The following is a 15,014-nucleotide window of genomic DNA, read 5'->3' on the forward strand; positions in this document are numbered from 1 at the left end:
TCCAGATGTGCTGCTGGGGGGAAGTGCCCTGCCTCTGCCCACCGCGCATAAAAGTTAGTGTCTCGCTGCAGTTCACGGTGTTTTGGTCAGGCAAACTGCCTGGCTCAAGCTTGCTTTTGGGTCTCTTATTCCTTGACAACAAGATCGCCCAACAGAGATCCGGCACACAGCTTTCAAGGCAGCTCTTCTGATAAAACGGTTTGTCCGTGTAGCAGTCACGTGCCAACATTTGCAACATCTAATATACTTTGAAGAGTGCTTGCCCAGTGCTAGGTGCTGTACAAAGTGTTGAAATGAGTAGGTATGGATTGGAAATGGGAGGCTCAGAGGTTCAGTCCAGCACTGAAAGCTTTTCCTGCTGCAGTCTCTGACCCCAAAGATCTCCCATCTTTGCTTGGGAAGGGGCCTCTGCTTGGAGGCTGGGCATTTTATTTCCTTTCCCTAAATCTGCTCCCCCAGTTAGCACATCTGCTGTTCTTGCAGATGTTGTGTGGACATGATTTGCTAGTTGTTCAGCGTTGTCCCCCCCCCCCCGGCAAGGATCTTTACCTCCTCCTTCTACTTCTTTGCAGTGATGGAGACTGGTAAAATTTCCCCCTTCATACCTCTACATAGCACCAGCCTCCCCTCTCCCTGACCCCCATGTGAAGAGAAGCGCTGTCTCCCCATGTGCAAGCAAAGGAAATGGTATGGCTGAGGTACATTGGAGGAGAGGGCTCTGCCCAAGTCTCTGTTGTTGCCGTTCACACAACGCTGCGTGGGTGTCTGTGTGTGTGTCAAAAGCCCACAGGAAGGAATTAGTGGAGGCGCTGAGTTTAAAGCATGGCACCCTTTTAAAAATGAACATGAAAGCCTTTTCAAAATTGGAGGTCAACCACAATAACACAGAACTTTTGGTAAGCTTTAGAGTTCTCCAGACATCTTCGTCAGCCTACGTGTTAGAGGAGGAGGTGATATTTCAGGTTCCTGGAAGCTTGCTCGATATAGCCTTCCTTCCTACTTTTTAAAAGAACTTACAGCCCGATGAAGAATTCTGGGGAACTGAAAAGCTTTACACGCTGCTCTGTGTTGTTTTGGTTGTCTTATTACAAGCTATTGCATGAGGTTCTTAGTCTTTGGACCAGCATGGCTATATGAAACCTGAGTTTTAAAATGAATTTCTATCCAAGACTTTGTGTGCATTACAGTGCCGTCTTTAAGCATGGCTATTCAGAAGTTAGTCCCATTAAGTTTAGTAGGACTTACTCCCTAGTAAGGAGCCCCATTGCACAGAGTGGTAAGCTGCAGTACTGCAGTCCAAGCTCTGCTCACTACATGAGTTCAATCCTGGCGGAAGCTGGATTCAGGTAGCCGGCTCAAGGTTGACTCAGCCTTCCATCCTTCCGAGGTCAGTAAAATGAGTACCCAGTTTCTTGGGGGTAAAGTGTAGATGACTGGGGAAGGCAATGGCAAATCACCCCATAAAAAGTCTGCCAAGAAAATGTCGTGATGCGACATCCCCCATGGGTCAGTAATGACTTGGTGCTTGCACAGGGGACTATCTTTACCTACTCCCTAGTAAGTAGGTTTAGGATTGCAGCCATGAGTAAACCAAGGATTAGGGGAAGGGGAAGATGTAGGTCAAGTGGGGTTAGTGGCTGAGGTCCAGAGCAGACTTTTCTGTGGATGAGTGCTACCCTGAGATTTGGGGGGCACACGTATGCGGCCTATTCATGCATGCACCCCAACTCTGGATCTCCTGGCACCTGAGTCTTTGTATACACAGATTGCAGACTGGTGCAGTATTTCCCCCCAAATAATGAGGGTTGTCTTTGATTAACTACAAAGGGATAGATGGAAGGCAAGATAGAATGGAGAATTTAAAAGGCAATTGGCAATCATCACATTTGGCAAGTTAAAATACTTCAAATAGCTCTACACTGATAAATCCTAATCCAACCATTTCTAAAATGTTTGGTAATAAAGATGCCCAATTATCATGGCTAGTCCATGAAAGAGTTGTGTGGATGTCTCTGAAGAACATGAGAGAAGGAGGGCTAGATGAGAGAGGAAAAGAGAATGAAAGATAATGCTGGGAGAAGGCTTGGGGATCAGAGACAGTGTGTTATACCAAATGGCTGGACGAAAAGGGGGGCTGTCGGGAACCACAGAACCAGTGGCTCTGGAGAGGGGCTTTGGGAGTTTCCATGGAAGGAACCAGGAGCAGTGTCAGAGCAATGGGGGGGGCGGAAATGTATGGGGACCGTAGTGAGAGAAAGAGAGAGACGTGAAGAAAGAGCGAGAAGTTAGATCATAGCGACCAAGCCTGAAGAGCGAGCACAGAAGCAGAAGTAGATTAGATGGAAAAACCTGACCTGGAGTGTATGGCTGTATCCCAGACCTTATGTACTTAATTTCCTATCTTTGAAGGGATGTGTGTTTGCGCCCTGTGATAGTGGACACAAACTATCTTATTTGCTAGTTCCAGAGATGTGTTTCCTTTGCCAGTATTTGTATGGGACAAAGCTAACTGTGACGTGAGGTTGTAGAGATAACCTGGTTAGCTCAGAAACAGTGGTTGAATATTTGATTACATATGTATTGAGTCTTAGGAGTTGAGTTTTTGTCTTTATAATGAACTCGGGATAGAAACCAGTTTACTCTCTTTCAGGTGTTACCCACAGTCGTAGGAATCCCTTTGAGTCTTCAGTAATAGTTGTTTGATGTTGTCACAAACACTGACCATTGTTTGTGGCTGGAATCTGAAATGACCTTAGCAGGGCAGGATTTTCATTTAGGATGAGTTTTTTTTGCAAAGGGTACCTGGAAACTTTGTTTTCTATTTTAATAATTTTTTCTGATGCATAAAGTCAAGCACTCGATACTCACTCAGTGGCTAGGGAGCCACATGTGGTTCTAGGACATGTCTCCTGTGGATCTTCTGAGCATTGTTCCCCAATGTGGCACCTGCTGCATGTTTCAGGAAAGTGGGCAAGGCCCTTGTCTGGATGGGTTTGTATTTGGCAGGTGGTTCCCACCTTGAAACAGTCACCACCGGAGAAATGGGTAAGCTGGGAGCCTCCCTGATGTGCAAGCGGAAATAAATGTGGCTCTTCTAGTTGATGGTCATGGCAAACCTGGCCCTTCCCAAACTGGAGAGTGAGTGCCACTGCCCTATGTGGTCCATTTCCAGGCTGATGGATTGGGGATGCAGCGGGGAAAAGGGGAAGAGAACATCGCAGAGCTCCCCAAGCTTCAGTGTTGAACCTGAAATTCAGGTACAGCAGAACTCCACGGATCGGACACTGCTCCACATGCCAATCCATCATCAGTGGCTTACATGCGTCTCTGGGCTCCACTTGTGTCCTTTGAACAAATGCTTCTGGAGTTCTTGGATGGTTCTCCTGGAGTCATCGACAGATGATTTGCGTGCCCCAACTCTCTGTGTTGTAGGTTGAGAATCGGGGCGAAGTTTGGAAATGCTCTGTCGTGAAGCTCACTGGTTGACCCTGGGCCAGTCACTCGCTCTCAGCTTAACCTACCTCACAGGATTATTGTGAGATTAAAACAGAGGAAGGGTGAACCACGTAGGCCACACGGAATTCTTCAGCAGAAAGGGCAGGATAAAATGTGATGGACTGATAGGTACCCACTTGAGTCAGGCCATTTTTCAGTGCTGGCACCACATCTCTTGCCAGGCACCAGTATTGTCCAGTGTTAGATACCAGGTGAAAAGGAGGGGCTATGGGTCAGTGGAAGAGCCTCTGCTTGGCATGCAGAAGGTCCCAGGTTCAATCCCCCACATCTCCAGTTGAAACGTGATGTGATAGACCTCAGCCTGAGACCCTGGAGAGCCAGTGTTGGTCTTAGTAGAAACTGGACCTTGATGGCTTAATTCAGTATAAGTCAGTTTAATGTGTGTTCATGTTTGTTCTTGCCCGTGTGTTTGATTCCCTCTGCCTACTTTTGTTTGTGCTAAGATTGCTGGTTGAAATACTGAACTGGGGATTCATTATGCGGTTTCGTAATTAGCTCCTCATCCCACACAAAGACTTTGAGTTTTTGAATCCTTACAAATGACATTAACTATTCGTAAGAAATTCTTTTATACCAAAGGTGGTCAACTCATCCCGCTTCTGTTACTGTTGTATAAAGCAATCATTCTTCCCAAATTGCTCTACGCCGCCCCAATCTGGATCTATGGACCGCTGGACCCTCTTGATAAGCTCCAACAAACTTTCTTTTGTAAGATTCTTTCTCTTCCTCCCAGTGTACCTTCAGTTGTGGTGCGATTAGAACTCGGACTCCCGCAAATTTCAACATTAGCATGGTATCATGCCGTTAAGTTCAGATTATCGCTCCGTAAATCTAATGCTTTACTATCTCTACTGCAACTAGTAATAGCTGATTCTTGGTTCAAAACCTGGCTTAGCCCAATCAATTCAAAGCTTGCCGTATTAAACTCAAGCTTAATTCATAGGGTTTCATTGAAAAAATCTTTGCAAGATGTACAAAACCGAATGTTTAAAAAGACTGGGCTATATTAAAATTCAAAGCTGATCAGAAATGCTCCCCAATTTATTTTCAGTAATCCTATCAGAAAATGTTTGAACCAGCTAAATATCTCTTTTACTTAACAGTTCCAAAATATCGACACTCTTTTATGTTATTCAGATGCAATGCGTTACCTTCCGTTGAGATGAAGGGCTGTTTCAGTAGAATTCCCCCTGAGAAGCGCTGTTGTATTCATCGTACGGATCAAGATGATTCAATTGCCCATATCCTTTTTAGCTGTCCCTGTTACAATTTTCTTCGCAATCAATATATTACTCTCTGGACTGAACATCTTCAGAATATTTCTGAACAACAGAAACTAAAGATCTTGTTGTTAGGCAAGATAAAAAAATGTACATGTGATCTAGCCATATTTATCCACGGAGTTATAAATTACTTATAAAATACTTGATGTATGGCTTAAAGGCTGTTAAGTTACAGGGAAAGTTAACAAGAGTTAAGTATCTTAACAAAACCCAAGCCCCTCCACCGATTATAGGTTTTGATTAGCTTATCCTAGTGAATGGTCTCTGTATTTAATGTGACTTGAATTTTACATAACTACGCTTCACCTTGTACTACTTGCATTTCGCGGCCCTTTGATTCTGCTGTCCCCCCCCGCCCCCATCCTCCTAAAGCATCTGCATAGTGAAGACTGACTCGTAGCATCTGAAGAAGTGAATTTTAGTCCTTGAAAGCTTTTAAGGGTTTTGAATTTAACTGCTGCATTTTATTCTTCCGATGAAGGGATTTTTGACTCTCGGAAGTTCATACCCTGGAAATCTAGTTGGTCTTTAAGATGCTACGGGACCTAAATCTTGCTTTTCTACTGAAGACCAATATGGCTACCCAACTGCATTTTATACTGTTAATGCTGGCTTCATTGTTTCAGTTTGACTTTATTGTTCATTTTACTGTCACTGGCTGAGCACGTCATCACCTTCCGGCTCCTTGTACAAATGTTTTTATAATATATTAATAATAATCAATTTGTATACCGCCCTTCAGGATGACTTAACACCCACTCAGAGCGATTTACAAAGCATGTCATTCTTATCCCCACAATAAAACACCCTGTGAGGTGGGTGGGGCTGAGAGAGCTCTGAGAGAGCTGTGACAGACCCAAGGTCACCCAGCTGGCTTCAAGCGGAGGAGTGGGGAATCAAACCTGGCTCTCCAGATTAGAGTCCTGCTTCTCTTAACCACTACACCAAACTGGCTCTCAGTTATAGAGATTGCCGAGACAGACTCCCTTGCTTGTCACCCGACATAGTCGCTTGTTGCTTGTGATGGTCAGCTTTCTTTCCTCTTTTTTTTTTGCTTGGGTTGCTGGGGGCCTTTGTCTGCTGCCTCTCTTTGTTTTTCTTTTGGTATGGTTGAAATTGGGATTTAACAGAAGAAACTGCTGGAAAGATCCCCCATTGCTCTGTGAAATGAACGAGGACAGGCTCCAATTTTTTTTTTTGATGGAAGCCCGTTCTGCCGATCCTTTTCAATGTCAGCGTTTATCTTGCTTGTCTCATCCTCTCAGTGGGACTCACCCGCTGTGCCTTTGGCCAAAGATCGATTTTCTCTCTGGGACGGCAACCTTCTCCCTCAAGTTTGTGCATCTCGTCCATTTCACACCACTGGTTGGATTTCACGCTCCGGAGTGGCTTGGAATTCTTGGCAGCCAAGGATCCCTGTTGGCTTTGCCGCGAGGCCGCCTGGGCTCCAGCAGTGGAAACTCGGGACCTTTCCTATCCAGGGCTGCTTGCAGTTGTGCATGTTGGGAATGGCTGTTGGCTAAGGAACGATACGAAGGCTTTGCGTTTGAGGCAGGAAATAGACAAAAAAGAAGGGGTGGATGGGAGCGGTCCCCGCATGAATCGAGTGGGATCTGAAAGCCAGTCTCATTGAGCCAGAAGAAAGGGGGTGGGGTAGAAGGGACCAGTTGAGGTTGTTTGACAGCTGTGGTGACAAAGCTGCCAAGAGTCCCTACTGCTAGATGATGAACAAGCTGCCACACCAAGTGGGGCATTGGGTCAATGCTTCTGGTAGAAATGGTGTCAAAGATAGGCACCGTTTTGTTTTGTTAGGAGAATGAAGGGTGTCCTGACAAGCGGACTTCCAAGTGTTGTCATGGGTGGGCTTGTAGAATTCCCTGCCGTAATACCCATGAGATGGCTTTTAAGGGGATTAAGACACATATCACAGTGGGAGGGGGCATTCAGTGGCTTTTAGCCAGCTTATTGAAGCCTCTGTGTTCAGAAGCAAGTACACTTTTGAGTATCAACTGTTGGAGTAAAAATTATAGGAACGTCCATCAGCCAAGAGAAGCACACTAAGTCAATGCAAAGCAGACACACCTCCTCCCTCTGGAACTAGTTTGTTCTTCTTCCTTATATATTCCTGACAGGCTGTTAGGCCTTCAGTAAGTTACTAGATGAGGGGTTGGGGGGGGGGAATCAGATTTCTTTTTCAAGTTTTTGTTTGCATTTCCAAAGCACCCTCCTCCCCAGAACCTGCCCGCGAACGAAGGGGCCAGTGCTTCCTTTTTCCCTGGGTGCTGCCCTCTGAAAGTAGCCATTGTCTTAGGGTTGTGGCCCGCGATGCCTTTTCAGCCTAGCCTGTATCTGCCCCCCAAGCGTTTTCCTCTGGTCAAGAGCTGTTTCTTTCTCGTCTTCCTCTCTAGGACGGCATCCGGGATATCTTCATTGACGGAGTCGTTGCTCGCAACAGAGCTCTGAATGGTGACATTGTGGTGGTGAAGCTGCTTCCCAAAGACCAGTGGAAGGTCAGTGCTTTGATCTATTTTTGGTTGTTGTTGTTGTGTGTGTGGGGGGGCGGGGGGTGGAGAAGGCTGACAAGCCCTGGGCTGGAAGGAGAATCTTTTACTGTTTCCCATCAAAGAACAGGACGAAAATTATAGGTTTTAGTGCACAGGAAGTACCTTATGAAAATTCTGGTAGACAAACCTGCTGTCAGGGCTGGAGCCAGGTGGGAAAGCCGGTGGCTCAGAACCGATCCAATCAGGGCTCTAAATGGTCAGTGGAGCAGCTCAGCAGTTCCTGGGGTTGAGAAGCCAGACCAGAATTAACAGCTATCTAAGGCCGCACGAATCCCGTTTTTCTTGTCATCGTGCTGGACTGACAGTTGCAGTACCCCCTTCGGCCTGATGCAGTGGTGGTGCTATAATGTCATACCAGAGAACGGAACAGAATTCCCAGTGGCCCCTTGAAAACGAACATAATTTATTCCAGCATGAGCTTTGTTAACTCAGAGCTCCTCTTCCACTGGAGGCATGAGCTGATGGAAGCGAAACTCTTAATCACCAGACGGGGTTAGTGTTTAAGATGCCACCTGGACTCTTGTTTTTATTTTGCTGTCCATCTGGAAATAGCATCATGGAGTTGAACCAACAGGACTCTGTGAAGCTGCCTTCGTATGTTTCCCTCTTTTCGGGGGAGGAGGGTATAAATATTTTAATAAACATTTGTAAATATACCTTACACAGAGTCAGACCATAGGTCTATAACTTAGCATTGTCGTCTCTGACTCGCAGTGGATCTCCATGCAGAAAAAGGGTCTTTCCATGCATTAGCTACCTAAGATACTTGCAGTCCCAGGGATTCAATGTAGGATCTTTTGCAAATACAGTTTGTGATCTATCACTAAATCACAGGTTGGTCCAGCAGTTCTTTCTGCTTGTAAGCTGCTGAGATGGCAAAGGATTGAGATGCCCAAGCCCTTGCTGCCAGAGCCCCCATGGTTTCATATTCTGGGCACTTTACGCTTGGCTGGTCTTCTTCTCTATGGTCATCCACTATCTAGGTGTTCAACTCCCTGGCTGCTGTCCCAAGTGCTGCTCACAGCCACTCAGGCCACTTGTAGCCTTCCCTGGGAAGATCGAACCACCTAGTTTGTTTGAGACTTTCTTGTCTCCAGGTTCCCTTTTTCCTCTGGGTGAATTTGCACACAGCTGGTCAGAAACTCAAGACGCCAGCTTACATATGTTGTTACTAACTTAGCAGAGCATATGCGAAGTATGCGAAGTTGCAGGAACCGCTCATAAGGCACAAGCAAAGGCAACAAAATAACAAACAAGTGTTTCTTGCTAAAACTAGCTAACTAAACGTAGAACACTAACTTGCCTCTCCTCAGAAGAGGTTCTCCTCAGAAGAGGTTTGAGTGTTCACCCCTCTCCAGTAGCCTCCGTCTCCCTCCTTTTTTACTGCCCTGAGGAGCCAACTTCCCTCACACTGTCAGCCAGTCAGGGGCCACTTTGCTATCCGTGTTGCTAGGCTACGGCAAGACTCCCTTCTACCCAAAGACACCAAGCCGAAATAGGCCTTCAAGACCGTAGGAGCCTGAACCAATGCGCTCAAAATAGGTATGTATATGTGGCTGGCCTAGACGTCCACAGTGCTTGAATGGTGGCTATGTTATGTAAGAGTGCCCTTCTTAAGAAAAAATCTGCATTGCTATCTTAAAAATAATTTAACATGAAGCGGTCTTGGAAATAAGTGTATAGAAATTACTACCCCTCCATAATTTTTTAACTAGCCTGCTGGTCCTCATGTACAAATTGGAGCCGGTACAGAGGAGGGTGCCCTGACTTGGATATCCCAGGTGAGCCTGATCTTGGCAGACCTCGGAAGCTAAGCAGGATCGGTTTTCATTAGTAATTGGATGGGAGACCTCCAGTCCCTGGCAGTTAGATCCCCAAGTTCTCCACAGTTAACACATAGGTGTTCCAGTTGAAGTAACTTTATTAGAGATCCATTCAGTACAAGGTGCTCAGACAGTGGAATTGGCAGAACTGACCTATGTGGGGCTAGCAAGGTTAGTTATAGGGAATCTTCCCGCCTTGGGAAAGAGGACCATTAATAGGGGGGGGGGGGGTTGGAGTGAGACATTGTTTTAGAGTAGACAGTGAGAAAGAGGAACTTATCTTTGGTTCTCACGAAGGATACATTTGAGCCAGTTTCAGCTGGCAGTCAAGGACACAGATTCAGTGGAGCAAGAAAGAGAAAGTAAACATTTTTGAGATAACTTACTGGCATTGCAGCGATAAATAACTTCCCATACTCTCAGAGACCAGAGACAGAGCTCATGTGCATTCATGGCAGATATGCAGGGGCATATATGACAGTTGCAGAGGCAGGCAATGGCAAACCACCTCTGTCAGTCTCTTGCCATGAAAACCCTACCAGGAGTTGCCATAAGTCAGCTATGACTTGAGGGCACTCTCCTCCACCACACAAAGGAGGGCTGTGAAGATGTTCAAAGCTCTGGGAAATGAGTTCTAGGATGAAAAGTTGGAGGTTAAACTGGGTAAGTTTAATGACTTCCAACATTTATCTGACATCTGACTGTTTCCCTTAGCTAACTAATATTACATTAATACCAAAGCTAATATTACATTAATACCAAAAGAAACACAAGATTCAACCAATGTAAAAAATTATAGACCAATATCTTTAACAAACAATGACTACAAGATTTTTGCAAAAATATTGGCTGAAAGGTTGAAGGCCTGGCTGGTGGAGTTTGTAGGGGAGGAGCAAGCAGGCTTTCTACCAGATAGGCATATAAAAGACAATCTGAGGACGGTATTGAATGCGATAGAATATTATGATAAAAATCCAGGAAAACAAGTTGGTTTCTTCTTTGTGGATGCTGAAAAAGCGTTTGACAATTTGAACTGGGATTTTATGTTTGCAATGATGGAAAAAGTACAGATGGGTAAGATATTTATTCAAGCAGTTAAGGCGATATATAAGAATCAATCTGCAGCCATAGTTGTCAACCGAGAAATAACAAAAAAGCTGGACATAAGAAAGGGAATAAGACAAGGATGTCCACTCTCTCCATTGTTATTCGTGATGGTGTTGGAAATTTTACTTAGACAAATACGAGAAGACGATGAAATTAAAGGTTTGAAGATTAAAGGATATATATACAAGGTGAGGGCCTTTGCAGACGATGTGATGGTGATAGTGGAGGACCCTCTTCAAAATATGCCAAGGTTGATGGAGAAGATAAAAGAGTTTGGAGACTTGGCAGGATTTTATACCAGAAGGACTGTTATGTGGAAGAAGGCAACGGCTTATTCTCTGCTGCTGGAGGAGGCAAAGCTAGACCCTGGCAGGCTTAATTGCAGGAGCGGCGCGCATCCACGGAACCTTAGGAGAAACTTCCTCAAAGTGAGAGCAGTTCATCCTGCTTCCCTCATATTGGAGAGAGAATGAAAGAAGGAGCAAAATTATAAAAGGTGTACAGATGAACATAGATCCAGAGGAGTTAGCCGTGTTAGTCTGTAGTAGCAAAATCAAAAAGAGTCCAGTAGCACCTTTAAGACTAACCAATTTTATTGTAGCATAAGCTTTCGAGAACCACAGTTCTCTTCGTCAGATGCATGTAAAGCGGGGATGGGGAGAAGCACCACTGACAGCTGGAAAGCCGTAATATGACGTGTCCAAGTCTATACAGATTATTAGCAGGTGGAAGTAAAGTAAGGAAGAATAACAGTGATGAATCAGAGTGCTTAAGTAGAGAGCCTGGGTTGTGTGTGTGTGTGTGTGTGTGAGAGAGAGAAAGAGAATGATTGGATTGTATTTTGGGCATCTATTCGTTCGATGCAAAGAAACTTCTGCTGATGCAAGCATAAATGGAAAGAAAGACGTCCAGTGTTAGTAAACTGGATCTTCAGGATCCTGCCCATTGACTGCAGTGCCTTCCTTAAAAGAAAAGGGGATTCCTGTGAATTCAAGAAGCTACTTGGTGAAAGAGTGAATTGTATTAAAAAGCATAAATGGGGGCTTAGATACCTCCCCTCTCCAAGAAAGAAGGGGGGGGGAATCAGTTTTTCACCAGGAATTTATAGTTCAAAACAGTGCAAAGAGTAAGAAAGAAAGAAAAAAAAAATAGAAGCGGTGCATTTTTAAAAAACAACAACAGCCCTTCAGGGTCTCAAATGTATTGTACGTCGTATTATAGGCAGTTGGTGTGAATACTGCTCAGCCGGGCAGGTCAGGGGTGATAAAAGTGGGGACAGGCATGTGGTCACATGGGGAAATACTTAACACTTTTATTTTACAACATTTGTAGATTGCGTTTCTCAAAAAGCCTTATGGTAAAAATCAAGTTACAATTCCTCGGATCATGCATCTGACGAAGAGAACTTGATTCTCGAAAGCTTATGCTACAATAAAATTGGTTAGTCTTAAAGGTGCTACTGGACTCTTTTTGATTTTCCTCTTATATGGTGAGCGTTCCCTTTCACAGCATTTCCGAGATAATATCATCAGTGTAATATCCGTGGGAGCTGATCTGAAGAATTCCCATCTGGACATGGAATACAAGATACTTAAATATGGGGAGCAGTGTGTATTGTAACATTAGCACAATAGATGTCCTGTAGAAAGCCAGTCTGCAGGCTTTTATATTTATTTATTTAGCATATTTATATACCTTCCTTTCTCCCAAGCATCTCAGTACCCAAGGTTGACTAGTTTAGGTCAGCTGCTTCTAATCTGATGAATCTCTATGTCTTAAACTCATCAGTAGCAGTTAAGATAAGAATTGCAGCAAGCTGAAAATTCATACTTGAGTCAAGAATGGTTAGATATGTTTTGCCTTTGCTAATCCAAGAATGTAGGCACACGATGTATTTAGAGCATGTAAATGCAGCTATAATGGGAAGGAATCCCAGAGAAGGTGGCCTAAGGCATTATTATTAAAGAACTTAATGAAAGGGTTGACTCATTCTACAAGTTGGAGAAACAGCAGCAGGTTTTGTGATTTACCAGGACACAGGAGTATTGTTTCATATCCGAGGCTGGGAAAAGCAGTACCATTGAACCTGATCAACAATCCATTATGACAAATATCAAGCTTTCTATGTGGTGAGTGGAGATGACACAGGAGTTTCACAGGTTCAGACATATAGACTGAAATGAACATGCATGAATTGAAGTTTTGAGGTCCCCCCCCCCAGCTTGTGGCTGGAAACATTAATGCAAAGGACGTGTGCCTTAAAGCAGAAGTGAAACTTGGTCTGTGTGAGATTTTTTAAACGAGCTGTGCATAGGAAACTCTGCCACAGAATACTTAGGCACACATAGAGCTTCCTTACCGTCATCAGAGTAATCGGTGCAAATCTGGAGTAAATCTAAAACCTGGAAAGAGATCATTGCCACAGTAAATGTACAAATGAAAGCTTCCCCGGGGCAGTTGCTACAACACAGACTTTGTTTATCTAAATGCATTTTCACTTGGAATATATATGATTTTTCCTGAGTAAACATTTGTTGGAGATGGAGGGGTCCTTGGGCACTGCAGCCCTGGCTGAAGTACATGAGACGTCGCAGGGCTCTGGACTTCACATGGATCCTCGGACCTTCTGGGCTTCTGGCAGTTGAGTGCTGCTGCAGGGATCTTCATTGTGATTGGCAGGCAGTAACTACGAACAGGCTTGGTTGACCCGTTCATGAATACTGCAAGCAGTCCTGGCTGCTGCTGGACTCTTCCAAGCTTTATTCCTTGGGCTCCTTCTTATTTCTGCCGGTTGAGGCTCAGATGAGAGAGATGGGCCTCAGGCTTCCAAACACCAAGCAGTTGCAAAAAATTAATTTGAGGAGAGAAGGAGCATGAGGGACATCCAGTGAATAATTTATTTATTAAATTTATAGTCCACTCTCCCCACAATGTGATAGGATTAGAAGTTTGGAATCAACCAAAAATCTGAAAACAGAACTGAAGCAAAGCTGAAGTATTAACACAATGTGTTAAAGGATGCAAAAATCACATAGTAGGATCTTATTTACAGAAGGATGGATTATACGTAGTAGTATAGACTGCAGTCCCTAACCCTTTACCCAAGTATCTTTCTGAACCCTTTTGTTTCAGTATAGCTTTATTGCCTCTGTAGAAAAGTTTTCAAAGTATTTTCAAAGTATGATCTGCATAGTTTGCAGATCATACTTTGGTCCCATCATGAGAAGCAATGATTCTGTGGAAAAGTCAATAACGCTAGGAAAAGTGGAAGGCAGTAGGAAAGGAGGAAGACCAAATATGAGATGGCTTGACTCAATAAAAGAAGCCACGTCCTCCAGTTTGCAGGATCTGAGCAAGTCTGTTTATGATAGGATATTTTGGAGGTCTTTCATTTATAGGGTCACCATAGGTTGACGGCGCCTTGATGACACACGCATGCACACACACACATGGAAGCCATTGAAATTCATAAGCATAAGCACAATTTCAACAGGAAAGAAGAGAGTTTAAGAATGAATAGGGCATGGTTTCCAGTCCTGAAAAACACCAGACTAACAAAATACCCGACACCTTACAACAGCCCTACAGATAAGATTAGCATATTAACCACCCATCCATATACAAAAGAACCTCCTCAGGGTACAGTGAAGCTTTCCCCCATTAGCACGCCAAAACCTGGGAAACTCTTACAGGATGACTCAGCCCAAACCCACCTTCCTGAGTAGATACAAATTACCTGCTAACATCTTCTCCACACGTTGACACTGAGAGATCTCTGTCTTTCGGTGCTACACCTCTGAAGATGCCAGTCATAGCTGCTGGCAAAACGTCAGGAACTACAATGCCAAGACCATGGCCATACAGCCCGGAAAATCTACAACTACTAAAGTTCTCCTGCCATGAAAGCCTTTGACAATATATATTGGGAGAAGTATGAGTCCTAAACTATGAAGGACTTCTTCGTACCTATAAAGAACTTGAACCTGAATGTGAATGGAGCAGCTGATCAATTGGTGCAATGGGCCTACTCAGCCTAGCAAAACTATACAACCATCCTAAAGAGAGTCACCCCTTTCTACGCCCATAGACTTCAGTGGACTTAGAAGGGCGTGTTTAGGAGTGCACTGCTAATCTCCTTAGCCTTGACTGTGGGGAAAAGTGCTCCAATCTCTTGATAATTTTGGAGGATTTCCAAAATCCACCACTACAACCACTTTTTCAAGATAGAGCAACTAGAATTGTACACAGTATTCCAAATGAAGCTGCACCCTAATGCCATAGAAAAGCATGACAATATTGCCGTGGAGGCGGCAGGGAGGCCCAGCACAGCTCATCCCTCCCTACCGTTTGCTAGAACCCATTGCATTTTTTCATGCAACGGGCTTTGTTGCTAGTATAACATAAACATATTAATTTAAAACCAGACAAAATATCAGTAAAACCAAGAATACAATTTCTGAAAGGCAGCGGTACACATATTGCACGACCCAACAATAACAACAATCTATGGGACTGGGTGGCATACTGCTAGATGTTAGCAGAACGAGTGTGTGTGTGTGTGTGTGAGCCCCCACATGGCAGGAGGCGAGTTCCATGGTAAGCATACTAGTATACATAATACTATAACAGTATAAAATCAAAAAGAGTCCAGCAGCACCTTTAAGACTAACCAATTTTATTGTAGCATAAGCTTTCGAGAATCACAGTTCTCTTCGTCAGTT

General features: G+C 44.2%; 1 protein-coding gene across 2 annotated transcripts in view; it reads left to right on the forward strand.

The window, feature by feature from the left end:
- Nucleotides 1–15,014, forward strand: part of DIS3L2 (DIS3 like 3'-5' exoribonuclease 2) — a 312,241-nt gene that overhangs the window by 54,033 nt on the left and 243,194 nt on the right. For both annotated transcript variants that reach the window (XM_054983630.1, XM_054983631.1), the window contains one exon: nt 7,208–7,309. In XM_054983630.1, coding sequence (XP_054839605.1) covers nt 7,208–7,309 — 102 coding nt within the window. The remainder of the gene's footprint in view (nt 1–7,207; nt 7,310–15,014) is intronic.

The sequence above is a fragment of the Eublepharis macularius genome, chromosome 6 (assembly GCF_028583425.1).
Source record: "Eublepharis macularius isolate TG4126 chromosome 6, MPM_Emac_v1.0, whole genome shotgun sequence".
In the NCBI taxonomy this organism is placed as follows: Eukaryota; Metazoa; Chordata; class Lepidosauria; order Squamata; family Eublepharidae; genus Eublepharis; species Eublepharis macularius.